Source organism: Calonectris borealis, chromosome W (assembly GCF_964195595.1).
Source record: "Calonectris borealis chromosome W, bCalBor7.hap1.2, whole genome shotgun sequence".
Lineage (NCBI taxonomy): Eukaryota > Metazoa > Chordata > Aves > Procellariiformes > Procellariidae > Calonectris > Calonectris borealis.
The window spans coordinates 37275800-37302980 of NC_134351.1; the positions used below are offsets into that span (position 1 = coordinate 37275800).

Sequence of the window (27181 nt, forward strand, 5' to 3'; positions counted from 1 at the left end):
GCCATTAGTGAGCTGGCTGCAGGTGGGAAGTGCCCTGCACTGGTGTGTAGTTACTGAGGCATTGCCCAAGGGCCTGTAACCAAGCCTGTGTGCTGTTTCTATTAGTCACCTTGACACAAGGTGTAGAAAATGCCATCAAAACAGAAAAGGAACAGGATGTTGGACAGAAAAACCCCAGTGACCTCAGAGAGCAGCAACGGGCAAGAATTCAGCGATGCAGAGCGATAGTCACACCTGAGGGTTAACAGGAATTTCTACTCATCACTGGAAACCACCAATGCAAGAAAGGCCTTCGAGGACAAACCAAGGACAGGCAGATGGGGATGTGTCAGGCAGGGAACTGTGCACCTGTCCAGGATGGCTGCATTGCCCCACTAGCAGAGCACAGCCTTCAGGAGGGGTCCTCTGCACTGCCCTTTCTGCAGGTCTTGGCACTTGGCAGTGGGGTGCTCGCTGCAAGCTTGTACCTCTGCAGCTCCTACCAAATTTAGCTATTGCGTTTGGGTATGAAGAATCTGGCTAGGATGCTAGGAGTTGGCCATTCGCCCTTGACCATACATCCCCCAGCCATGCTACTGTTGCTTCTGCAAGACCAAGGACAAAATAGTTCCTAGAAACCGATCTTCCCCATGCAGGGAGAGACAAGCGCAGAAATGGGGGAGAGTGGGACCCCGAGACCAGTGCTGCCACAAGTCACCTGCCGGGCAGGGCTAACCCATGCAAATGCTACATTTCCAAAAGAGACACGAAGCCTCAACTCCTGCTCTTTGCCCTGTCCCTGCATCCCTGCAGCTGGGTGCAGCCTGAGCACATTTACACGCTCCTTACCAGAAGGCAGCTGCTTTGCCAAAAGGAGGGTGGTCTGGAAACTTGCCAGCGCCCACCGCCTGAGCAGGTCCTGCACCAGCCAGAAATTGTTCTGCAGAGGTTTACTGTCATCGTTCCTCAGGCTTGTCACCAGCACTGACATCTGGAAGGAGAGCAGCACGAGCAGAGCAGGGTGTGTCCTGCCTTCGCGAGCCAGGCGAGCCCCAGGGGACCGACGCGGATGGTGCATGCTTGCAGGAGAGGCTGGGCAAGACTGAGCATGGAGCTCATTGCCCTGATGGACCTGGTCATGAGAGAGCAGCATGGTCTGGTTGAAGACCATCCACTTCACCATCTGGTAGCAGGAAGGGGTGGTCAGAGGGCCACTGTAGTGGAAGTAGAGTTTCAGGTTGGCAGGCAGCAGGCCTGCAATGTTGAATCCAGGCACCAAGACTTCCTCGCCTGGGAGAAGAAACAACATGATAGCAAGAGTGGGGCAACCCTTTGGAGGACAACAGGTAGGACCAGCATGGAGATCATAGGAACAGACCTGACCTGGAGCATCCCCCCAGCCCAGCCTGGCACCACATGTGCCAGGGTCCACCCTGCTGCACCCAGTGTGCTGGAGAAAGGGCAGTAGGCTTGCCCTGGAGGCAGGGGAAAGCACATGCGAGCAGAGGGCACCTTGGAAAGCTGTTTCTGTACAAGCTGTGCAATGCTCCCCTTCTCACATACACAGAGTAAACACCTGCTGCAGCCTCTCTGCTATGCAGCAGGTTTCTCTGCTGGGCTGCAGCCCCCCTGAGATAAGTACTAGGTGGGACAGGGCCTTACCTTCTCTTTGGATTTTGTATAGATGCTCAAGTATTTCCTGATAGTATGGGTTCTCCCTTGGCCCAACCTGCAACACAGAGACCCCACAGAAATGACAAGCACAGGGGCCGAACAGAGACAGAGACCAGGTGGTGATGGCAGTGCCAGCAGGGAAGAATCGCTCCCTGTGAGGGGCACCCTGTCCCAGTGACCCCTTCCTCCTGTCAGGGCTGCCCTGCCCTCTGGTACTGCCCTCTCTCTCCACAGGTACATTTGTGCCTTTGCCTGTCCCTAAAACTGTGCCTGACTCTGCCCCCCCAGTCCCACTCCCCCCCAGCACTGTTCCTACCCCTTCTTGCCCAGGGCTGAGCTATGGGACTCACCTCCAGGAAGGCTCCCAGTACAGCCAGGCCATCCAGGTGGACCATTGCCTCCTTAAAGCTGTCATAATTGGTGTTGTAGCAGACCACGTGGATCTGGAAGGGAAACATGCAACCCTGATGCAGGATGGGCACCTCCAGGAGGTGCTCATCCTCATGGGGCTCTAGCCTGCTGGAACAAGGGCTGGGAGAGACATGCACCCGTGCAGAGCACTCCTCCTAGGAAGGGAATATGCTGGTGGGACCAAGAAAGTGCCACTGCAAGGCAGCAAGCGTGAAGAGCCGCCCACAGGAACTTCCCCAGTCACAAACAGCAAACGAGTATTCTGCCCTAGTGTCCTGGTTTCGGCTGGGATAGGGTTAAATTTCTTCCTAGTGCTGTGTTTTGGATTTAGTATGAGGAGAATGTTGATAGCAACAACTGAAAACATCAGTGTGTTAAGTACCCTCCTAGTCCAAGGACAGCTCCCATGCCTACTGACTGAGCTAGGTACACAAGATGGGAGGGAACATAATCAGGACAGCCAGCCCAGCTGGCTAATGGGTATTCCATACCATGTGACGTCATGCTCAGTATATGAATGGTAGGCGTGATCCAGGAAGTACCGATCGCTACTTGGTTATTGGTCAGCACGGGTGGTGAGCAATTGCATTGTGCATCACTCATTTTGTATATTCTATCATTATCATTATTATTATTTTCCCTTTTCTGTTCTAGTAAACTGTCTTTATCTCAACCCACGAGTTTTTCTCACTCTTACCCTTCCGATTCTCTCCCCGTCCCACTGGGGGGGGGGGGCGGGGGGAGTGAGCAAGCAGCTGTGTGGTATTTGGCTGCCTGCCAGGTTAAACCACGACACCTAGATACTGGGGGGTCGTACCGTAGAGCTGGGCTCAGTTTGAGGACAGCACTAGTGAAGGAGAAATAAAACCAGATGGGATCTGCAGAGCAGGAAGACAGTGTGTACAGAGTAAACAGTCCCTGCAGCTCCCAGAGCAGGCTGCTCACGGCTGCCCAGGGAGCTGGCTCCCCCAGCCTGGGGACCGCCGTGGCTCCTGCTCCATCAGCCCAGGACCAGGCTGCAGCACAAGGACAGTCTGCACTGCTCACACATGGCCAGCCCCAGCCCACCTGTGGGCAGAGCATCCTATCTCCTCTTCACCTCTGCACCGCAGGCTGCAGCATGAGTTTGGCTCTTGTTTTGGGCACTTGGTACCAAAGCGTGGGCTCCTACACTGAACTCTGCTGCTGCAGAGCTGCCCGGGGAGCAGGGATCCTGGCCAAGTGGTTACAGCATTCATCCAGTGGCAACCAGGACCATGGGCTAGGAGCAGGACAGCACTCCAGCACCAGGAGAGGAAAGGATACATCCACCGCCACAAGGGCTCCTTACCTTCACAGCAAAGTGGCACCCATTGACAGTGTGCTCCGAGCCAGGTCCCAACAGGGAGCTCCAGTGCAGGTGCAGCTGCACAGCTTGGTACTGCTGGGCATAGCCACTGGTGATGGCCAGTGGCTCAGGCAGCTCAAGGACAACTGCAAGGGCAGAAGGAAGAGGTCAGTCAGTAAGACACAAAGCCCAGTCCATCCCACAGGTACAGAGATGTCTCAAGGGAAAGAGTCACCCTGGACTTGTGGAAATTTGCCACAACAAACAAGCTTGCTTTCCATATTTAATGAGGCTATGGGTGGGTCAATGCCCAGAGCTGTGCCAATGCAATAGGCTTCAACTTTCCACTTCAGGTAGCAAAACACCCTGGTAAATACATCAGCTTCAAAAATAGCTGCTATGAAAATGCTGGAAAGTGAACAGCCCCCCCCCCGCCCGCCCCGAGACTCCCAGGGGCCAGCTCCAAGCCAGATGTTATCCGACAATTTATTCAGTGAGAATAATATAAAGAGACTGTGGACAAAATTCATGGAGAAAGATACTGGCAGTAGTGAATACCTATGAGAGCAGGACAGTCGGGGACAGAGAGCTGCAGCACTTGGCGAAGCTGGGACCATTCAAACAAAGGGGCCTGTGAGTGTCTGACCAGCACTGGAGCTGGTGACACAGAAGCATTAAATCTTCTGAAAGCATTTAGAGCTAAAAATTTGCCTCTCTGGGTACAGTAAATACATACTTGGTTTTGCCTTTTACTTTAATGTGGTTTAGCCAGGTATCTTGGACTCATACAGCAGTGTGGCAGATCTAAAAGCTGAGTTACCTGGACATGCAGTAAAAATATCAGGAGCGTCCCTGGACCCTGAGAAAGGCTGTCCTATCCTTCTAAGCACCTTTTCCTCATTTTTAAAAATCAACTCTTCCTACCTTCTCCTTTATAGGTGAAATGTCTATTAGTCACATCACGGAACTAGGGCACAGATTTGGGATTAACAACGTAACAGGGCTGTGATGAATCATTTGTCCTCTGTGGCGTTCCCTGCCACTGGGCTCAGAGATACAAAACTCAAATACCAGAAGCAGGGGACTGCTCCCTCCCTGGGAATTTATCTACTTTTACATTTCTTTTGTATATCTAAATCAGTACATTCCTTCTACTAGTTACCAGAGTCATTTTCAGGCCCTTGCAAAAGCTTATACAGTGTATATACTTTATATTACAAAAAGGAGTAACTGTACAAATATCTTAGTAGATTTGCAACTTTTTATTTATGGCTTTTCATAAAGCAGACCGGCAGTTGCCAGAATAAAAAAAGGCAACTTATAAGCATGCGAGAAACTACTTCCCCCCACCCCAATGAAAATGCTCTGACTGCTTTTCTGAACACCAAGCAACACCAGATGCCAAGGTGTCTAAAATAGCAACTAGTTTAACTCTGCAGGCACGCTAGGGCAGGAGGCAATAATATAAAGCTCTGTGCATGCACTGCGTGGCTGATCTGACCATGCACAGCAAGTCCGACCTGTTGAGTTTGCTGTATACACAGGTCAGCTCCATCTCGCTAGCTACTAGGGCAAGGCGGTGCCTTATTCAATATCTTCATCAATGATCTGGACGAGGGGATCGAGTGCTCCCTCAGTAAGTTTGCAGACGACACCAAGTTGGGCGGGAGTGTTGATCTGCTCGAGGGTAGGAAGGCTCTGCAGAGGGACCTGGATAGGCTGGATCAATGGGCCGAGGCCAACTGTATGAGGTTCAACAAGGCCAAGTGCCGGGTCCTGCACTTGGGCCACAACAACCCCAGGCAACGCTACAGGCTTGGGGAAGAGTGGCTGGAAAGCTGCCCAGAGGAAAAGGACCTGGGGGTGCTGGTTGACAGCCGGCTGAACATGAGCCGGCAGTGTGCTCAGGTGGCCAAGAAGGCCAACGGCATCCTGGCCTGTATCAGAAATAGTGTGGCCAGCAGGAGTAGGGAGGTGATCGTGTCCCTGTACTCGGCACTGATGAGGCCGCACCTCGAATACTGTGTTCAGTTTTGGGCCCCTCACTACCAGAAGGACATGGAGGTGCTGGAGCGTGTCCAGAGGAGGGCAACGAAGCTGGTGAAGGGCCTGGAGCACAAGTCCTATGAGGAGCGGCTGAGGGAACTGGGGTTGTTTAGCCTGGAGAAGAGGAGGCTGAGGGGAGACCTCATCGCGCTCTACAACTACCTGAAAGGAGGTTGTAGCGAGGTGGGTGTTGGTCTCTTCTGCCAAGTAACTAGCGATAGGACAAGAGGAAATGGCCTCAAGTTGCGCCAAGGGAGGTTTAGATTGAACATTAGGAGAAATTTCTTTACTGAAAGAGTGGTCAGGCCTTGGAACAGGCTGCCCGGGGAAGTGGTGGAGTCACCATCCCTGGAAGTATTTAAAAGATGTGTAGATGAGGCCCTTAGGGACATGGTGTAGTGGGCATGGTGGTGTTGGGTTGACGGTTGGACACGATGATCTTAGAGGTCTTTTCCAACCTGTATGATTCTATGATTCTATGATTCTTATCACACCTTCAGCGAGTTTAAGTCCCTGTCTCCGCCAGCTTTTCTTAGCTCAGGGACTGGCAGACACCAGCACACACAAAACACTCAACGTGCTCCCAGAAAGAGCCAGTAGCAACCAGGACCACCATCCCCAGCTGTGGGGTGGTGAGCAGGAAGGAAATGGGTTTTTCCCTCCATATCTGGCATGGTGAGACTGATACTAAAATAATGTGAATAAGTTGTGTCCAGACTTTCCAAAAAAATTCTAAAACTGGAAAAGAAAAAACCTACAAAACATCTTAAGATCCTGAGATAGCATCCTAAAGCTCAGACTTAAATAAGTTGGCCAATGTTGGGTCCTAAAAGACTGAGAGGTAGGTACCTTAAAGGCTAAACCACATCAGAGACTGAATAGTCCTTTAAAAGTGAAATGCAGGAGAGGAACCAGTTACTGCAAACCTGCATCAGAAATACCAGGGACATATTTTTAAAGGAAATGTGGGTTATAAATTCCTCGAGCGAGCTCCCAAAGGCAGCTAGCAGCAAGTTCTCCATCTCCTGGTTTCTCCCCTCCAGCCAGGAAAGCACATGGACTCATACAGGCTCAGTAGTCCAATGCTTCCCTTTTGGCCTTGAAGGCAACGCGACTGCAGCCTGCAAGAGAATCCCCTTCCCAGAGCCCAGGGGAAGGGTGTCAGAGAAGCCTGGTCCTGCCAGGAAAGGCTAAGCAGGCTCTGCCTGTGCTCCAGACTGTGCCTTTGCACCCACCTGTGTGCCCGCTGTTCCTCAGCTTGAGCTTCTCATTGGCAGGCAGGCTGTAGCCAGAGAGCTGGATCAGCCACAGCTGGGGACTGAAGATGGTCCTGGCCATGTCGATGTTGATGGGCAACTGCATGGTGCCTACACAGCCTGGGTAGTCCACACCCCAGTGCTCCCAGTCTGGTACAGGGAGGGAGAGAGCGTCAGTGAGACCACCCAGGCAAGAAGCCTGCCAGAAAGGAGGTTTGGTGGGTGGCAGGGAAGGGCACTGGCCAGGGAATAAGCCATGCATGCAAGGTTAGTTTCCACCAAGTTAGCTTGGGAGCAGCTCTGTGCCACCATGTGACTGTGTGCAGCTGTATCAGGAAAGGTCTTGGAGTGTGGTGAGCTGCCAGGAATCATAGAATCATTAAGGTTGGAAAAGACCTCTAAGATCATCGTGTCCAACCGTCAACCCAACACACCATGCCCACTAAACCATGTCCCTAAGGGCCTCATCTACACGTCTTTTAAGTACCTCCAGGGATGGTGACTCCACCACTTCCCCGGGCAGCCTGTTCCAAGGCCTGACCACTCTTTCAGCAAAGAAATTTCTCCTAATGTCCAATCTAAACCTCCCTTGGCGCAACTTGAGGCCATTTCCTCTCGTCCTATCGCTAGTTACTTGGCAGAAGAGACCAACACCCACCTCGCTACAACCTCCTTCCAGGTAGTTGTAGAGCGCGATGAGGTCCCCCCTCAGCCTCCTCTTCTCCAGGCTAAACAACCCCAGTTCCCTCAGCCGCTCCTCATAAGGCTTGTGCTCCAGGCCCTTCACCAGCTTCGTTGCCCTCCTCTGGACACGCTCCAGCACCTCCATGTCCTTCTTGTAGTGAGGGGCCCAAAACAGAACACAGTATTCAAGGTGCGGCCTCACTAGTGCCGAGTACAGGGGCACGATCGCCTCCCTAGTCCTGCTGGCCACACTATTTCTGATACAGGCCAGGATGCCGTTGGCTTTCTTGGCCACCTGAGCACACTGCCGGCTCATGTTCAGCCGGCTGTCAACCAGCACCCCCAGGTCCTTTTCCTCCAGGCAGCTTTCCAGCCACTCTTCCCCAAGCCTGTAGCGTTGCCTGGGGTTGTTGTGGCCCAAGTGCAGGACCCGGCACTTGGCCTTTTTGAACCTCATACAGTTGGCCTCGGCCCATCGATCCAGCCTGTCCAGGTCTCTCTGCAGAGCCTTCCTACCCTCGAGCAGATCAACACTCCCGCCCAACTTGGTGTCACCTGCAAAATTACTGAGGGAGCACTCGATCCCCTCGTCCAGATCATTGATAAAGATATTGAACAAGACCAGCCCCAGTACTGAGCCCTGGGGAACACCGCTCGTGACCGGCCGCCAACTGGATTTAACTCCGTTGACCACAACTCTCTGGGCTCGGCCGTTCAGCCAGTTTTTTTACCCAGCAAAGAGTGTACCTGTCTAGGCCGTGAGCCGCCAGCTTCTCTAGGAGAATGCTGTGGGAGACAGTGTCAAAGGCTTTACTGAAGTCCAGGTAGACCACATCCACAGCCTTTCCCTCATCCACTAAGCGGGTCACCTGGTCATAGAAGGAGATCAGGTTGGTCAAGCAGGACCTGCCTTCCATGAACCCGTGCTGGCTGGGCCTGATCCCCTGGTTGTCCCGGACATGGCTCGTGAGCGCCCTCAAAACAAACCTCTCCATGATCTTCCCCGGCACCGAGGTCAGGCTGACCGGCCTGTAGTTCCCCGGATCCTCCTTCCGGTCCTTCTTGTAGATGGGCATCACATTGGCAAGCCTCCAGTCGTCCGGGACTTCCCCAGTTAACCAGGACTGCTGGTAAATGATGGAGAGCGGCTCGGCAAGCTCCTCCGCCAGCTCCCTCAGTACCCTCGGGTGGATCCCATCCGGCCCCATAGACTTGTGAACGTCCAGGTGGTGTAGCAGGTCATTAATTTCTTCCTCTTGAATTATAGGGGGTTTATCCTGCTCGTCGTCCTTGTCTTCCAGCTCAGGGGGCTGAGTACCCTGAGGATAACCACTCTGACTACTAAAGACTGAGGCAAAGAAGGCGTTGAGTACCTCAGCCTTATCCTCATCCTTGGTGGCAACGTTCCCCCCCACATCCAATAGAGGATGGAGATTCTCCTTGGCTCTCCTTTTGTCATTAACATACTTATAAAAACATTTTTTGTTGTCTCTCACGACAGTGGCCAGGTTGAGTTCTAGCTGGACTTTTGCCTTTCTAATTTCCACTCTGCACGACCTAATGAGATCCCTGTACTCTTCCTGAGTTGCCTGCCCCTTCTTCCAAAGGTGATAAACTCTCCTTTTTTTCCTGAGTCCCAGCCAGAGCTCCCCATTCAGTCAGGCTGGTCGTCTTCCCCACCCGTTTTTCTTGCGGCACATGGGGACAGCCCGCTCCTGCGCCTTTAAGACTTCCTTCTTGAAGAACGTCCAGCCTTCCTGGACCCCTTTGCCCTTCAGGACTGTCTCCCAAGGGACCCTCTCGACCAGTGTCCTGAGCAGGCCAAAGTCCACCCTCCGGAAGTCCATGGTAGCGGTTTTGCTGGCCCCCCTCCTTACTTCACCAAGAATTGAGAATTCTATCATTTCATGGTCGCTAAGCCCAAGCCGGCCTCCGACCACCACATCTCCCACCAGTCCTTCTCTGTTTGTGAACAGCAGGTCAAGCGAGGCACCTGCCCTAGTGGGCTCGCTTACCAGCTGTGTCAGGAAGTTATCCTCCACACACTCCAGGAACCTCCTCGACTGTTTCCTCTCTGCCGTGTGGTATTTCCAGCAGACATCCGGAAAGTTGAAGTCCCCCACGAGAACAAGGGCTAGCGACTGGGAGACTCCTGCCAGCCTCTGGTAGAATATTTCGTCTGCCTCCTCGTCCTGGCTAGGTGGTCTATAACAGACTCCCAGCAGGACATCTGCCTTGTTGGCCTTCCCCCTCATCCTTACCCACAAGCACTCGACCTCGTCATCACTACCATCGAGCTCTAGACAGTCGAAGCACTCCCTAACATACAACAGGGCTACCCCACCGCCTCTCCTTCCTCGCCTGTCCCTTCTGAAGAGCTTATAGCCATCCATTGCAGCACTCCAGTCGTGAGACTCATCCCACCATGTTTCCGTGATGGCGACTAAGTCATAGCTACCCCGCTGCACAATGGCTTCCAGCTCCTCCTGTTTGCCACCCATGCTACGTGCATTGGTGTACATGCACTTGAGCTGGGCTGCCGATTTCTCCCCCGACATTGGCGTGCGGTCCCTAGGCTCTTCTCTAGTGAGCCTGGTTTTATCCCCTTCCCCCTTCGAACCTAGTTTAAAGCCCTCTTGATGAGCCCCGTCAACTCATACACGAGAATCCTTTTCCCCCTGTGAGACAGCTGAACTCCGTCCGTCGCCAGCAGGCCTGGTGCCGTGTAAACCTCCCCGTGGTCAAAGAAGCCAAAATTCTGCCGATGGCACCAGCCCGAGCCACGTGTTGATCCGATGAGTTTTCCTGTTCCCTTCAGTATTCCGCCCTGCCACTAAAGGGATTGAGGAAAACACTACCTGTGCTCCCGATCCTCCCACCAGTCGCCCCAGTGCCCTGAAGTCCCTTTTGATCCCTTCAGGACTTCTCTCTGCAACCTCCTCACTGCCAGCCTGTATAACCAGTAGCCGGTAGTAATCGGAGGCCTGCATGAGACTAGGGAGCTTCCTAGTAATGTCCTTCACCCAGGCCCCAGGGAGGCAGCAGACTTCCCTGTGGGATGGGTCTGGCCGACAAATTGGGCCCTCCGTCTCCCTCAGAAGGGAATCACCAATGACAATTATCCTCCTTTTTTTCTTAGCGGAGGCAGTCGTAATTTGTGGGGCTGGCTGCCTCGCCTCGGGCAACCCCCTGGATGGGCCTTCATCTGCGTCCTCGTTCGTCTGGCCCTCAAGATCCAGAGCCCCGTATCTGTTCTGTAAGGGCAATTGGGAAGGTTGAGGTGAGGGAGGCCGGGCGGGGGTTCGCCTGGCACCCCGAGCAGGGACCTGTGTCCATTCCCCCCTGTCGCCTGGGTCTCCTCCTTCTGCCTGGCGGCAAGAGGGCAGGGGTTCTTCCGCTTCTTGCGAAGCCTCCATGTGCTGCCTCAGGGATGGTAGGGTGCAGCTCCACCAATCTATCTCTCTCTCGCACTCCCTGATACTCCTTAACCTCTCCACTTCCTCCTTCAGCTCTGCCACCAGGCTGAGCAGATCATCCACCTGGTCACAGCGCACACAGGCATCGTCTCTGCTGCCCTCCTGTACAAGGGACAGGCTCAGGCACTCCCTGCAGCCGGAGACCTGGACAGATGTGTGTTTGCGTGGGGGCTCCGTCTGGGTCGCCACGTTTCTCCTGGGGATGGCTTTCGGCCGAGTGGAAACCATGGCCAGGTCCTCTTCTGGGAGGGTGACGACCACGAGTTGAGCTAGCCTCTGGAGCCTGGAGGGGGGCTGCGCCCTGCTCGCACGCCCTGCCGGCGCAAACTGCCGCGCCACGCCCTGGGGGCTGCTCTTGTATCTGAGGGGGTTTGGCCGCGGTCCCTCGTGTCCCCGCCCACGCCGAGTCAGAGCTGCCGCTCGTCAGGAGCTCCCTCCTCCGGCTCGGGGGAGGGGGGCTGGGGCACCCTCTCGCTCCCTGCGCTTTTGCCTTTGCGGTTTTTGCCGCGGTTTTGCCGCTTCAGGAAGGGTCCCCCGGCGCGATCCTCCGCTCCAGAGCCCTTCGCCTCGGTGGCTTCGAAAAAGTCTCGGAAAGTCTATTTTGTGAGTGTTTGGGAAGAGCACAAGATCATTTACAAATGGACTTGGCAAGCCAAGGAGCTGCTTCTCTGCAGCTCATTACACGCTTGCTGCCTTGCACAGCCTGGCCTCTGGCAGGTATCAACCTACCACTTCGCCTGCTTTGCTACCCGAGCCCCACGAGCGAGGTGCCACAGTGCTGCTGGGATCACGTGAGTCCACAGCCACAGTTCTGACGGGTTCCCGGCTGTAGCTGTGCTGGTACAGCCCTGCAAAGGGCCAGCTCACATGGCTGGGGTGACTGCTTAAATTGCTGCTTCTCCACAGCTCCATAGCTGAGATAAGCATGGCTGATGCCCCCAAAACCTCCCCTCGCACCACAGGGGCTGCTTCTAGCACACCTTAGGCCAGTGCAAGCCAAGGCTCACCTCGCCAGCCCCTCATAGGACCCCTGTAAAGACTGAGCTGGGCATTAGCAGGTCCGAGCCAGCCCCTGGTCCCAAGCAGAGTGATGGTGCCAGGGCCTGGCCCACCACCATGGCAGGAAGGGGTGCATTTGTGCTAGAGCTGCAGCAATGCCCATTACAGGTACCATGGAGAAGCCCCCCAAGCCATGGTGGTAGAGCAGGGCCAGGCAGGATGGGGAGGGAGGGGGACAGAGGATAGAGGTGAGGACACAAGCTAATCCCTGAGCAGGTCAAAGTCCCAGCACAGGCTGCAAGTCCAGCCTGGAGAGCCCAAGCTGCTTCCCAGTTTGGCACAGGATCAGGCAAGCGCCCATTCAGGGAGGAGCCCTGCCCTGAGGGGCATCCCCCCATACTCAGGGGGCCCTTGATGCAGCTGCTGCTTCCTGCTCAAATCAGAGCAACCCCTGGCTCTTCAGCCCATCTGTGCCCAGGTTCAGGCACCATTGAGGTGTCAGGGTCAGGCAGGAGGGAAGGGTAAGCCGCCGAGTGTGCACAGGAGCCTTGTAATCATTAACCACGGCTGGCTCAGGCCCAGGGTCTGCCAGGTGATAGGAAAAAAGCAGGAGTAACTGCAGGGTATTTACCTTCATAGCTCCAGTGACTGTGGTCAGGACCTTGAAAAGGAGAAAAAACTCCACATGAATGGAAAGGAAATGTTGGCAGCAAACACACCTCTGCCAGGCAGCGCTCCCAGCCCCAGCAGCAGGTACTTGGGCTCCCACTACACCCCTCTGCCTTCAATTCCCCTCCCTGCCTTTGCTTTCCCACTCCTCCCCCTGTCCCAGCGAGAGGCATGCTCCCAGAGGGCACTGCCTCCTCTGAGCAGAGCCAGGTCTCCTACATGCTTCTGCCAGAGGGAAAACCCTGGGGCTTGACACTTTGTGATTTTTCCATTATAAGGATGATAACAGATATTGGCTTCCGTCATTGAGCAGCTGTACCAGCGCTCCTGCAGCTACTCTGGAGCAGCCAAAACCTCCCACTATCCAAAGACAAAGCACTTAATGAGACAGGTCTGCAGCTTCCCTGCTCAGGCTCTGTAAGCAAGAGGAGCCAGGGAAGTGGCTGTCCTGGTGGCACTCCTGCAATGCCAAAGCGCTGGAGGAGGTGTGGGGGAAGAGCAGCTCCCGCACCACGAAGAATTTGGGTAGTAAGTTGCATTGCACCACGCAGACACCCTCCTCCCACTGGGGAAAGCAGCCCTGGGACTCACAGCAGAGGAAGCAAATGAGCACCAAAACCTCGTCTTCCTCAACGAGTGCCCTAGCCACAGGGGCAGACTGCCACAGTAAAACGTGCCAGACCAAACACGCAGCTTCCATCCCAGCAGCTCCCTGCCCCAACTCACCCAACCACCCAAATTCCTACACAGAGGTGCATAAGGGTCCTACCGCATGCAAACCCTTTCCCTAGGAAAAGCAGAGGGGAGGATGGGGGAGCCTGTGCCAGGACCTCTGCACCCCCCCCCCCAGGGCACACAGCAGCCATGGCAGGGCAAGGATGTGCTCTGGTGCGGGACACATTGGCATGCCCTAAGCCTCCCACAGCTGGAGGTGCCCCTGGTGTGCAGACCTGGAGGGAGCAAAGCCCTCCTGGGGCAGGTTCTGAGGATATGACAGTACTCCACACACCATCACTCTTCTGGAGCTGCCAGCAAAGCCCAGGCTCCCAGCATGTCACTGGAGCTGGCCTTAGAGGTGCCCCAGAGCCTCTTCTCGGACACCCCTGACCAAACACCTTGGCTATCACCAGCCCTTCCACAAGCAACCAGCTCCAGGCAAAGGGGGACAGGACTTAGATTTGCCCCAAGCAGAGAAATGCAGCCCATAAGGATTACGCCCCTGCCCTGACTGGCACAACAGGTAATTCATGGGCTCCTCCTCTGACTTGTCCTTACCAGCATGCTCACTATGAGCACAGAACTGGTGCAGATGGGCTGTTGTCCCACCTGGGGTAGGACAGGCTTGGGGCAAGGGTGCGCATGCACCCAGCAGCGAGGGGCAGCACCCACACCCACCTCCTTCAGCTCCCCAGGGTACAAGGACATGGAAGAGCATTTAGCAGGTACAGTCCAACCCCGATATGGTCTCCATCCCTCAGTGGGGCAAATGCCTGCCAGCCCAGCCAGGATACAGGAGTGGCTTGGCAGGCGCTGCTCCAGTCCCCATCCCTGCTGCTGACAACGGCTATCGACAGCCACTTGCTATTAATAGGAGTGGATTCCAGCTCAGGGGTGAGAAAGGAAGAGGCACACTTTCTGAGGCCCAGATGTCCTATGTGAGGCCCCAAGCCCAGCAGGACCCTGCCCTCCTCTCAGCAAGGATCCAGGCACAGGTGCTGCCAGCTGCCGCCCTGGAGAGCAGATGGCCACGGCAAAACCAGGCTGGTAAGGGCTGGAGGGTGCTCAGGGGCACCAGGAGTTGCAGAGATGGGAACAGCCCTCAGGGCTCCCTCCAGCATCTCCGGTGACTCATCTCTGCAGTACTTCTGATGCTCAGAAGCGATGCTCAGGAGTCACTCGCCCAAGCACCGGGTACTCCCAAAGGCATATGCAGAAGGGGCAGCAAGCAGAGGGCCAGGCAAGCAGTAGCTGCCTGCATCAGGCAGGAACGTGTGTGCTCCAGGACATGCTGCAGTGCCTGCTCCATGCCTGCTTGCATGGCACTGCCCTGGGATGCACCCATCTGTGCTGCAGCAAGCTGAGATTCATCCTGCCTGCCTTGCTCACACAAACATTACCTACTTCCCTGACATTGATTATGCATCAAAATTCAGGTTACACAGACCCCTCCTCTGGAAACACCCCATATCTTCCCCCACCCTGTCCCCACTCTCCTGTCCCACCTGGCACTATCTGCACAAGGTGGTCATGGCTTGCACACAAGAGCCATGTTTGCTGCTTCCTAGGCAGGATTCCCCTCCTGCAGCATGAGGGTGCCTATCAGCATGGGGAGCCCCTCCAAGGGGCACCTGTGTTGGGACACACCTGGCACAGGTAACACACAGCAGCCCGGGGTTGGCATGCAGTGCCTTGGCTTGCTGCACATGCCTCAACTGGCACGGCCCACCCCAGCACCCCACTTTCTGCTCACCTCCAGGGACTCTGCCTTGACAGAAAGCAACTCAAACATCAGATCATAGATTGCGCAATGGCACCATGCTGGCACCTGCCCTGCTGCGCCAGCACCATGCCACCCACCCCAGGCTCTCATGTCCCCGTGCCCATCTGTTCCTGCAGCCGAGGGGGCTCCAGACCCTCCTCATGGCCTCCCACTGGCTCAGCTCAGCAGCCTTGAACACCCCAAAGGCTGCAGCTGCACCCAGGAGTCAGTCTGATCCATCCCAACACAACAGACTTCCCCAGGGGTCTCTTGGCATCAGAGCCAAGAGCACCCACAAGCACTTATCCACACACTGAAGCCACCTGAGCATGTTTCCCCATCCCATGGATCTGGACACAGCTACAGCACAGCCAGGCCACCCACTTGGGGAAGCATCTCGCAAGCCCAGCTGTGCAGGGTTGGGCCCCCTTGGCACATGCACCAAGCGCTGCAAGAGAGCATCGAGGCAAGCCCAGCCCAGGCACTGGGTCGGGCTCTCAGCATCTGCCCTGGCCTCAGCATGGCTCAGAGGAGCCTTGCAATACTCTAGTCCCTTCCACGTGGGGGCATTTGCAATCTTGCAGCCCTTTGCTGTGAACATTAACCCACTGCCCTGCCCAAATGTCAATTTGCATAATTTCAGCCTGCCTCCCACACTCCCTGCTGAAGCACGTCTTTTCCCTTGGAAAAGCCACATGGTGCCAGGTCTCCTTTCTGCTGAACTGCTGCCACTCACCACAAAAGAGGTGGCTGTGCCTCAGTGGCAGGTGCTGCAGCTCTTGTGCGCCCTGCCCTACCTCTGAACACCCACAGCCCCAGCAGGAGCTGCAAAGCACTCCCAAAAATGTAGAGGGAAACAACCTAGCTGCTGCCCACCGCTGTGATGAGCACACTGGGAGATAACATGCAAGAAGAGGACTCCTTGCAGGGGTCCCAGCAGGAAAACCTAGCAGGGCACCAACGGAAGCTGACTGCTGTTGCAGGTGAGAAAGCCTTCATGTTGCCGGGTCCTGCACTTCGGCCACAACAACCCCAGGCAACGCTACAGGCTTGGGGAAGAGTGGCTGGAAAGCTGCCCAGAGGAAAAGGACCTGGGGGTGCTGGTCGACAGCCAGCTGAACATGAGCCAGCAGTGTGCTCAGGTGGCCAAGAAGGCCAACGGCATCCTGGCCTGTATCAGAAATGGTGTGGCCAGCAGGACTAGGGAGGCGATCGTGCCCCTGTACTCAGCACTAGTGAGACCGCACCTCAAATACTGTGTTCAGTTTTGGGCCCCTCACTACAAGAAGGACATGGAGGTGCTGGAGTGCATCCAGAGGAGGGCAACGAAGCTGGTGAAGGGCCTGGAGCACAAGCCTTATGAGGAGCGGCTGAGGGAACTGGGGTTGTTTAGCCTGGAGAAGGGGAGGCTGAGGGGAGACCTCATCGCGCTCTACAACTACCTGAAAGGAGGTTGTAGCGAGGTGGGTGTTGGTCTCTTCTGCCAAGTAACTAGCGATAGGACAAGAGGAAATGTCCTCAAGTTGCGCCAAGGGAGGTTTAGATTGGACGTTAGGAGAAATTTCTTTACTGAAAGAGTGGTCAGGCCTTGGAACAGGCTGCCCAGGGAAGTGGTGGAGTCACCATCCCTGGAAGTATTTAAAAGATGTGTAGATGAGGCCCTTAGGGACATGGTGTAGTGGGCATGGTGTGTTGGGTTGACGGTTGGACATGATGATCTTAGAGGTCTTTTCCAACCTGTATGATTCTATGATTCTGTGTTCAGCCACACAGAGCCCCCCTTCCCCCATGTCCTAGTTTCGGCAGGGATAGGGTTAAATTTCTTCCTAGTGCTGTGTTTTGGATTTAGTATGAGAAGAATGTTGATAACACACTGATGTTTTCAGTTGTTGCTAAGTGCCCTACTAGTCCAAGGACAGCTCCCATGCCTACTGACTGAGCTAGGTACACAAGATGGGAGGGAACATAATCAGGACAGCCAGCCCAGCTGGCCAATGGGGTATTCCATACCATGTGACGTCATGCTCAGTATATGAAGGGTAGGCGTGATCCAGGAAGGGCCGATCGCTACTTGGTTATCGGTCAGCGCGGGTGGTGAGCAATTGCATTGTGCATCACTCATTTTGTATATTCTATCATTATTTATTATCATTATTCTCCCTTTTCTGTTCTATTAAACTGTCTTTATCTCAACCCACGAGTTTTTCTCACTCTTACCCTTCCGATTCTCTCCCCGTCCCACTGGGGGGGCGGGGGGAGTGAGCGAGCGGCTGCGTGGTATTTGGCTGCCTGCCAGGTTAAACCACGACAGTCCTTTTTGGCGCCCAACGTGGGGCTCGAAGGGTTGAGATAACGATAGATCTGATCAAAGTGTGTTAAGGCAAAATTGTTATAAGCATCCATTATATTGATTGGTCACAATGTTGATGTATTGGCTGTCAAAGTTGTGGGGCTGGCTCTCAATGTTGGGTCATGTAATACCTTGCTTGCAGTATATGTTCCCGTTTGTGCTGTTTATCATTATTTGGAACTGGGCCAAGATTATCATTTTGTTGCTGTTTTATGAGGTGATAAAATCGTTGGTCGTAAGTCTAATCTGGTATCTGCACTCGGCACTGCCGTCATTTCTGTACCTCGGGAACCACCTCTTAGAAATTATTGGTAATTGCACTTGTTCCTCCTCGGAGAATGAATTTAAGGGGGAGACGGGATGGGACACTCTCTCCCACTTGTTCATCTTCCCTTCCATATCGTCAGAAACTCCTTTTTCTTCTATCCTCTTCACAAAGATGTCCACAATATTCCCTGAGAATTTTGAATATCCTTGGGATGCTCAAACAAGCATGTTCCTATTGCTATGTCTCCTGAATATGGTTCAGGTCTTGTTTAGGGTTAAACAACTATTCAGGAATACTGTCCAGAGATCAACCCTCAGGAACAAGAAAAGAGGGAGGGCAAGCAGCGGTGCCTCATTGGGGCGGGCGGAGCGGCGAGTCTCGGGGGCGGCTACAGACACGGTGGCTACTCAAAACCCCACGACAGGCACTGCGGCTACTCCAACCCCCATGACAACCCCTGTGGCTACTCAAACCCCAGCAACAGTCACCGTAGCTTCTCCAACCCCTGCGACAAGCACTGCAGCCACTCAAGCTCTGGCAACAGGCACTACAATTACTCCAACCCCCATGACAAGCACTGCAGCTACCCAAACCCCAGCAACAGGCACTGCAGCTGAACCAGAGGACCAACCCTTGCTGGTATCCGTTGCCCCTGTACAGAAGAGGAAATCTTGGAAGCGGAGATCAGGTCGTTTAGAAAGGGATGATGAAAGACCAGGGCCATCACGAGGAGGGGAGGAGGAAGAGGAAGAACTCATAAACGAGACGGAAACCACCCGATCCCTATCCCTGAGTGAGCTGCGAGATATGCGGAAAGATTTCAGCCGTCGTCCAGGCGAGCACATTGTTACCTGGCTGCTCCGATGCTGGGATAATGGGGCCAGTAGCCTGGAATTAGAGGGGAAGGAGGCCAAACAGCTGGGATCCCTTGCTAGGGAAGCGGGTATTGACAAAGCAATCGGAAAAGGGACGCAGGTCCTCAGCCTCTGGAGGCGACTGCTGTCAGGCGTAAAGGAAAGGTATCCCTTCAAGGAAGATGTTATATATCGCCTAGGCAAATGGACCACTATGGAGAGAGGTATCCAGTACCTGAGAGAACTAGGCGTGCTGAAGGTGGTTTATAGTGACCTGGACGACACCCGAACACCCAAAGATCCAGATGACGTCCAGTGCACCCGACCCATGTGGCGGAAGTTGGTACGGAGCGCACCAGCATCGTACGCCAGTTCGTTGGCAGTACTGTGCTGGAAAGAGGAAGAAGCACCAACGGTGGATGAGGTGGTTAGCAGACTTCGGGATTTCGAAGAAACTATCTCCTCCTCCCTTGTCTCAGCTGTAGAGAAACTATCCCAAGAGGTCCAGCAACTCAAAGACGATAGGTCCTATTCTCCACCTGTACGGACCAGTATCTCAGCCATTAGGAGTCAGCGTTTTTCTCCTCAAGAGAGAGGATATCGAAAGTACACACCACGGGGCACCCTGTGGTTTTACCTGCGTGACCACGGAGAAGACATGAGGCAGTGGGATGGAAAACCTACCTTGACCCTAGAGGCACGTGTACGTGAGTTGCAAGGAAAAACAATCACACAAGGGGGTTCTCTCAGGAAAAATGCTGCTCCAGTTTTCAGGAAAAACCTGTCTCACGACGGTCCAGTTTCCAGTGAACAGTTCCCCAGACAGAGTAGAAGGGCTGATCTTACTTTGGACTGTAATGAAGGAATTCTTGACTCACGTTTGCAAGAAGTGAGAAGCGGATACTATGACCAGAACTAGAGGGGCCCTGCCTCCAGCCAGGTGGAGGAAAGGGACAACCGGATTTACTGGACTGTGTGGATTCGATGGCCTGGCACATCAGAGCCACAGGAGTATAAGGCTCTCGTAGACACCGGTGCACAGTGCACCCTGATGCCATCAGGCTATAAAGGGGCAGAACCCATTTGTATTTCTGGAGTGACAGGGGGATCCCAAGAGTTAACTGTATTGGAGGCCGAAGTGAGCCTGACCGGGAATGAGTGGCAGAAGCACCCCATTGTGACTGGCCCAGAGGCTCCGTGCATCCTTGGCATAGACTACCTCAGGAGAGGGTATTTCAAGGACCCAAAAGGGTACCGGTGGGCTTTTGGTATAGCTGCCCTGGAGACGGAGGAAATTAAGCAGCTGTCCACCTTGCCCGGTCTCTCAGAGGACCCTTCTGTTGTGGGGTTGTTGAGGGTTGAAGAACAACAAGTACCAATCGCTACCACAACAGTGCATCGGCGACAATACCGCACCAACCGAGATTCCCTGATCCCTATCCATGAGCTGATTCGTCGACTGGAGAGCCAAGGAGTGATCAGCAAGACTCGCTCACCCTTCAACAGTCCCATATGGCCAGTGCGAAAGTCTAATGGAGAGTGGAGACTAACAGTAGACTACCGTGGCCTGAACGAAGTCACGCCGCCACTGAGTGCTGCCGTGCCGGACATGCTAGAACTTCAATACGAACTGGAGTCAAAGGCAGCCAAGTGGTACGCCACAATGGATATCGCTAATGCCTTCTTCTCCATCCCTTTGGCAGCAGAGTGCAGGCCACAGTTTGCTTTCACTTGGAGGGGCATCCAGTACACCTGGAACCGACTGCCCCAGGGGTGGAAACACAGCCCTACCATTTGCCATGGACTGATCCACACCGCACTGGAACAGGGTGAGGCTCCAGAACACCTGCAATACATTGATGACATCATCGTGTGGGGCAACACAGCAGAAGAAGTTTTTGAGAAAGGGGAGAGAATAATTCAAATCCTTCTGAAAGCCGGTTTTGCCATAAAACAAAGTAAGGTCAAGGGACCTGCACAGGAGATCCAGTTTTTAGGAATAAAATGGCAAGACGGACGTCGTCAGATTCCAATGGATGTGATCAACAAAATAACAGCCATGTCCCCACCAACTAGCAAAAAGGAAACGCAAGCCTTCTTAGGCGTTGTGGGCTTTTGGAGAATGCATATTCCAAATTACAGTCAGATCGTAAGCCCTCTCTATCAAGTGACCAGGAAGAAGAACGACTTTAGATGGGGCCCTGAGCAAAAACAAGCCTTTGAACAAATTAAACAGGAGATAGTTCATGCAGTAGCCCTTGGGCCAGTCCGGGCAGGACAAGATGTGAAGAATGTGCTCTACACCGCAGCCGGGGAGAATGGTCCTACCTGGAGCCTCTGGCAGAAAGCACCAGGGGAGACTCGAGGTCGACCCTTAGGGTTCTGGAGTCGGGGATACAGAGGATCCGAGGCCCGCTACACTCCAACTGAGAAGGAGATATTGGCAGCATATGAAGGGGTTCGAGCTGCTTCGGAAGTGGTTGGCACTAAAGCACAGCTCCTCCTGGCACCCCGACTGCCGGTGCTGGGCTGGATGTTCAAAGGGAGGGTCCCCTCTACACATCATGCAACCGATGCTACGTGGAGTAAGTGGGTCGCGCTGATCACACAACGGGCCCGAATAGGAAACCCCAGTCGCCCAGGAATCTTGGAGGTGATCACGAACTGGCCAGAAGGCAAAGATTTTGGAATATCCCCAGAGGAGGAGGTGACACGTGCTGAAGAAGCCCCACTGTATAATAAACTACCAGAAAGCGAGAAGCAATATGCCCTGTTCACTGATGGGTCCTGTCGCCTTGTGGGAAAGCATGGGAGGTGGAAAGCTGCTGTATGGAGTCCTATACGCCAAGTCGCAGAAACTGCTGAAGGAGAAGGTGAATCGAGCCAGTTTGCAGAGGTGAAAGCCATCCAGCTGGCCTTGGACATTGCTGAACGAGAAAAATGGCCAGTACTTTATCTCTATACTGACTCATGGATGGTGGCAAATGCCCTGTGGGGGTGGTTGCAGCAGTGGAAGCAGAACAACTGGCAGCGCAGAGGGAAACCCATCTGGGCCGCCGCACTGTGGCAAGATATTGCTGCCCGAGTAGAGAACCTGGTTGTAAAAGTACGTCACGTAGATGCTCACGTACCCAAGAGTCGGGCCACTGAAGAACATCAAAACAACCAGCAGGTGGACCAGGCTGCTAAGATTGAAGTGGCCCAGGTGGATCTGGACTGGCAACATAAGGGTGAATTATTTATAGCCCAGTGGGCCCATGATGCCTCAGGCCATCAAGGAAGAGATGCAACATATAGATGGGCTCGTGATCGAGGGGTGGACTTAACCATGGACGCTATTGCACAGGTTATCCATGAATGTGAAACGTGCACTGCAATCAAACAAGCCAAGCGAGTAAAGCCTCTTTGGTATGGGGGACGATGGCTGAAATACAAATATGGGGAGGCCTGGCAGATTGATTATATCACACTCCCACGAACCCGGCACGGCAAACGCTATGTGCTCACCATGGTGGAAGCAACCACAGGATGGCTAGAAACATACCCTGTGCCCCATGCCACCGCCCGGAACACCATCCTGGGCCTTGAAAAGCAAGTCCTGTGGCGACATGGCACCCCAGAAAGAATTGAGTCAGACAACGGGACTCACTTCCGAAACACTCTCATAGACACCTGGGCCAAAAAGCATGGCATTGAGTGGGTCTATCACATCCCCTATCATGCACCAGCCTCCGGGAAAATCGAACGATACAACGGGCTGCTAAAGACAACACTGAGGGCAATGGGTGGTGGGACATTCAAGCATTGGGATACACATTTAGCAAAAGCCACCTGGTTAGTCAACACTAGGGGGTCTGTTAATCGAGCTGGCCCTGCCCAATCAAGACTTTTACGTACTGTAGATGGAGATAAAGTCCCTGTCGTGCACATAAGAAATATGCTGGGGAAGACAGTCTGGGTTACTCCTGCCTCTGGCAAGGGAAAACCCATCCGTGGGATTGCTTTTGCTCAAGGACCTGGGTGCACTTGGTGGGTGATGCGAAAGGATGGGCAAGTCCGGTGTGTACCTCAAGGGGATTTGATTTTGGGTGAAAATAGCCAATGAACTGAATTTTATGATGTCAATTGTTATATGATATTGTATATCATTATTTCTATGGTTGCTATCAATGGTGTAGCAGTGAAAAATCACCCAGATTAATGAAGAATGAACTAACTCCGATGAAACCGAGCAAAGTGCAACGATGATAGAACTGAACGAGTGCAGCAGTACCGAAATGAGAACTGGCTTCAGGATGCAACAGCCCAACACCACACACCATCCTTCTGGCCCTGAAAGACTGTTATGACAGATGGAGCCCAAAGTTGTGGACTAAAAGAACTCAATGGACATTTATATATATTTATGTATATATATGTATGTATATGTATTATATGTATATATGTATGTATATGTATTATATATGTATATATATAAAAAAGATAGTGGTGATTAATTGAAAGGTATCGAAAAATGTGAGACCCAAGCATAACGTAAATGGTATGGAATAAGGGGTGGATACTGTCCTGGTTTCGGCTGGGATAGGGTTAAATTTCTTCCTAGTGCTGTGTTTTGGATTTAGTATGAGGAGAATGTTGATAACGCACTGATGTTTTCAGTTGTTGCTAAGTGCCCTCCTAGTCCAAGGACAGCTCCCGTGCCTACTGACTGAGCTAGGTACACAAGATGGGAGGGAACATAATCAGGACAGCCAGCCCAGCTGGCCAATGGGGTATTCCATACCATGTGACGTCATGCTCAGTATATGAAGGGTAGGCGTGATCCAGGAAGTACCGATCGCTACTTGGTTATCGGTCAGCGCGGGTGGTGAGCAATTGCATTGTGCATCACTCATTTTGTATATTCTATCATTATTTATTATCATTATTCTCCCTTTTCTGTTCTATTAAACTGTCTTTATCTCAACCCACGAGTTTTTCTCACTCTTACCCTTCCGATTCTCTCCCCGTCCCACTGGGGGGGCGGGGGGAGTGAGTGAGCGGCTGCGTGGTATTTGGCTGCCTGCCAGGTTAAACCACGACACCCCAGCAGCCCACAATCCAGCAGAGTTTCCCCCTTTCACTCGCCCCCTCTTCCATGCTTTCTCCTCCCGTTGCTCGCTCCCTCTCAGCCCTCCCATTTTGGGATACTGGCGCTGCCGCAAGCACCAGCTCCCTTCCCTCCTTGACATCCAACACTTTCCTGCTGAGTTCAGGCAGACGCTGCCATTACCAGTGTGCTGTTCAGCATGTCCTGCAGCCTGGGAGAAAGGACAGGAGCAGCTTTCGGCAGGGTGAGGAACCAGCACAACCACAGGCCACTGCTAATCCCATGTAGGAAAGGCACTGATGGAGCAGGCTGCTCACAGGAGGAGACTTCACCACAGGGACGTAGGGATGGACCATGCACCCAAGGGACTCCTAATCATTTGCATGGAGCAATAGGCACCCCTCAGCAGAGCTAGGCAATACAGAAGATGACCAAAGGGTCTGCCCTATATGTCTGAGGAAGCAGTTAACGACCTGCTACACCACCTGGACGCTCACAAGTCTATGGGGCCAGATGGGATCCACCCAAGGGTACTGAGGGAGCTGGCAGAATGTGTGGGCATCACATTGGCAAGCCTCCAGTTGTCCGGGACCTCCCCTGTTAACCAGGATTGCCGAGATACACAGAGTGAAAGTCCCAAAGCAGGGACCAGCCACAGCAGCCAGGTCCCAGCCTACAAAACACAACCAAGCACCTTGTCCCTTGAAAGTGATAACCTGATCACAGTACCTAGGCTGTGCTGCCATGCTCACACTGCCCACAGCCAGCTCCCCAGGCCAGTCTGTGGCAAGCACAGTGCTGGCACGGGGTCTGGGCAGCAGGGCACACAACCCAACCATCCTTCTGCCAAGCCCCCCCGAGGATCCTCTCTACGGGAGGGCTGTGCCTTCCCAGCCCTACCTCCACAAACACAGCCCTGGTTTCTCCATCCAGACACACCCCACGCAGAGCCCATACTCTTTTCAGCCCAGGACACTGCCCTGTGTATTACCCATGGGGGCACTGATCCCTCCCAAGCCTGGCTGCATTAAAGCCCCTTCGTGTTTATAAACTCTGACCCACTGCAAGCCTTTGGGATCAACCTTTAATTTGCCACCAGTAGCGCAGGTCGCCACAGGGATTGTTCTTTATGCTCCTGGAGGAGAACTGCTTGGGCTGCAGGGCCCGAGACCAGGCCAGCTCCCCCACAGAGGGGCAAGGGTTTGGGTGGGGGAAGGCATAGGGCAGGCTTTATACCAGGGCACATTTCTGCTCCCTGTGAAACCAACTGCCCCAGCAAGTACCAGGGGAAAGAGGAAAGTCAGAGCACTGCAGAGAAAGGGCCATCCCAGCAGAAGGGATAAAAATGGGGAAATCCCAGGGGACAGATCAGTGCTTGGAGCTGGGGAATGAGATGAATAAGGGGGATTAAGCAAGTGAAATGGGCTCAGCTGGAGGAAAAGGGTATTGGGGAATAATCAAGAAGAGGACACAGAGAGCAGGGCAGGTCTGAATAGGAGGGAGAAAGGAAACAGGCTGCAGTGGGAAAGGGAGTTACTGTTTCCCAAAGACACCCATAACACAGGACTTCAGTCTGAGCAAGCCAGAGGCTTCTCAGAGAACAACCCCATGGGAAAGCCTCAGTGACAACCCCTGGCTTGTGTCAAGTGCCTGGGGGGCCACCAGCCCTACCTCACACACAAGCCTCGAGGAAAAGGGAGCCAGCACATCACCCAGCAGCAGTGCAGAGGCACACAGCTTCTAGTGCCTGGCAGAAGCCTTTGTGGGTCCCAGCCAAGACCTGCTCCCTCATGGGACTCTAGCCAGATCTTCAGCCTCTAACACCAGTACAACATGGGCCAGGCTGCCTGTTCCTTACCTGCCTCCCACCCCTCACCTCCTTTTCCCATCTCCATCCCAAACTCCCCACCCACCCCAAACCCCACGCTGTGCCCTGCCGCTTGCTGCCAGCGCACCACACCAGTATGCTGAACGCCTGACACCCTCCCACCTTGTAGCCTGGGTTACTTCATCTCTGTGGCAAGGACATCTGCACCCCCATCTCTGTCCAGTGCTCAGCCTGGCAAAAGCAGCTCTGGTGAGAAATGTGATTCATTGCAAAACCAAAAGCAGCTCCTGGCACCAAACAATCGCTGGTCCGTACCACAGGGCAGCTGTCCCAGCACAGGTCAGGGCAACTCCTTACCAGAAGCAAAACCAAGCACACGCTATGAGACTGAGCCTGAGAAAAATCCACAGGCAAAGTTGGGCCAAGGAGCATAGCCAGGGACAGGAACGTCCCAGCGCAGGGGCTCAGCCCCAAGCGAGCAAATGCGTGGCACTACCCCCAGATCCCTGCTGAGCGCTAGCAGGACCACAATCCCCAGGTCAGAGAAGGGACCAAGACCAGAGACCCAGGACTCTTCCCCTGAAACAGTGACCCTGAAATCTGAAAGCCCCTGCATCGCCAGCAAGACAGCTCTTGGCATGGGGGAGCAGGGGGAAGCACAGAACACCATCCATCCCTGAGCTCAGGCACATCCCCTGTTCCCCATTGCCAACCATGGGGCAGACCCCCACCAACTCCACAGCAGGGCCGGACCCTGTCCTCACCAGGCTGTGGGTGGATGACACAGATGCGGGGCCAGACACAGTAGACCCCATCAGGGAGAGGCCACGCTGCAGGACAAAGGGGCCTGGCCATCATCCCACAATGCTGGAGTCCAGGGCTGGACCCAGCAAGGCACTGCTCAGCCCCAGCTGCCCCTGTGCTGGCAGACATAAGCCCCCTGATCTGGTGGAAGAGGGACTTAGCAGGGGAAAAGGGCTGCACTCAAGGCAGTGGCCCCCAGTCCCTGGGCAGGGGCCAGGCTGCACAGGAGTTGGCAGGAACAAGGACAAAAGCAGGGATGTACGGGGGGGGGGGAAGAGCAAGCTCCCACAGCTAAGCAATGCCAGGTGGGCACAGCCCCACAGGGGCACCCCATACTGGGGAACACCTGGGCCTCTAACAGGGGTGCAGCAGGATGCACAGCAACCTTCCCAAACCGAGCAAGGGGGGGAGCCCCCCAGCATTGGGGACCCCCCCAAAGCATTTGGCAGCCCAAATCCAGGATCCCATGCATTGGGGTGCCCTGTGCATCAGTGACCCCAAACCCAGCAAGGGGGGGAACCCCATGTATCAGGGACCCCAAACTCAGTACTGGGGTGCCCCACACATCAAGGTGCCCATGCACCAGGGACCCCAAACCCAGCACGAGAGTGCCCGGTGCATCGGGGCGCCCCCCGGCTCACCTCTCTCCCGGGCATGCGGGGGGTCCTTATCGCCGTGCTCCTGCTCCTGCTCGCTGCCGGCGCGGCCAGGAGCAGGAGGGAGACCCGCGGCGCGGCTCATCTCCAGCAAGTACGCAGGTGCGGCGCGAGACGGCCGGCGGCAGCTCCGTGTGTGCCTGCCCGCAGGGCCACGCGTACGTGAGAGCGGGCAGGAAGAAGGCGGCAACTGTGTTTCACGCCGCCGTTACCTTTTATAGAGGCTGGAGGCAAAGTCTGTCGCCGCCCGGCCCGGCCCGGCCCGGCCCGGCCCGGCCCGGCCCGGCGAGCCACCCGACGCAGGACTCGAACCGGCGGCGCCCCCAGGGAGC

General features: G+C 54.4%; 1 protein-coding gene across 1 annotated transcript; it reads right to left on the reverse strand.

Moving 5' to 3' along the window:
- Window positions 1–374: 374 nt before the first annotated feature.
- LOC142074973 (carbonic anhydrase 9-like) lies at window positions 375–26934 on the reverse strand. The gene is made up of 9 exons (XM_075135975.1): window positions 26835–26934; window positions 12484–12513; window positions 6673–6843; window positions 3395–3537; window positions 2004–2096; window positions 1642–1708; window positions 1112–1269; window positions 829–970; window positions 375–478 (listed from the first exon to the last, which is right to left on the reverse strand). Exons 1-9 carry the CDS (start codon window positions 26932–26934, stop codon window positions 375–377), a joined length of 1008 nt encoding a protein of 335 aa, XP_074992076.1.
- Window positions 26935–27181: the final 247 nt, after the last annotated feature.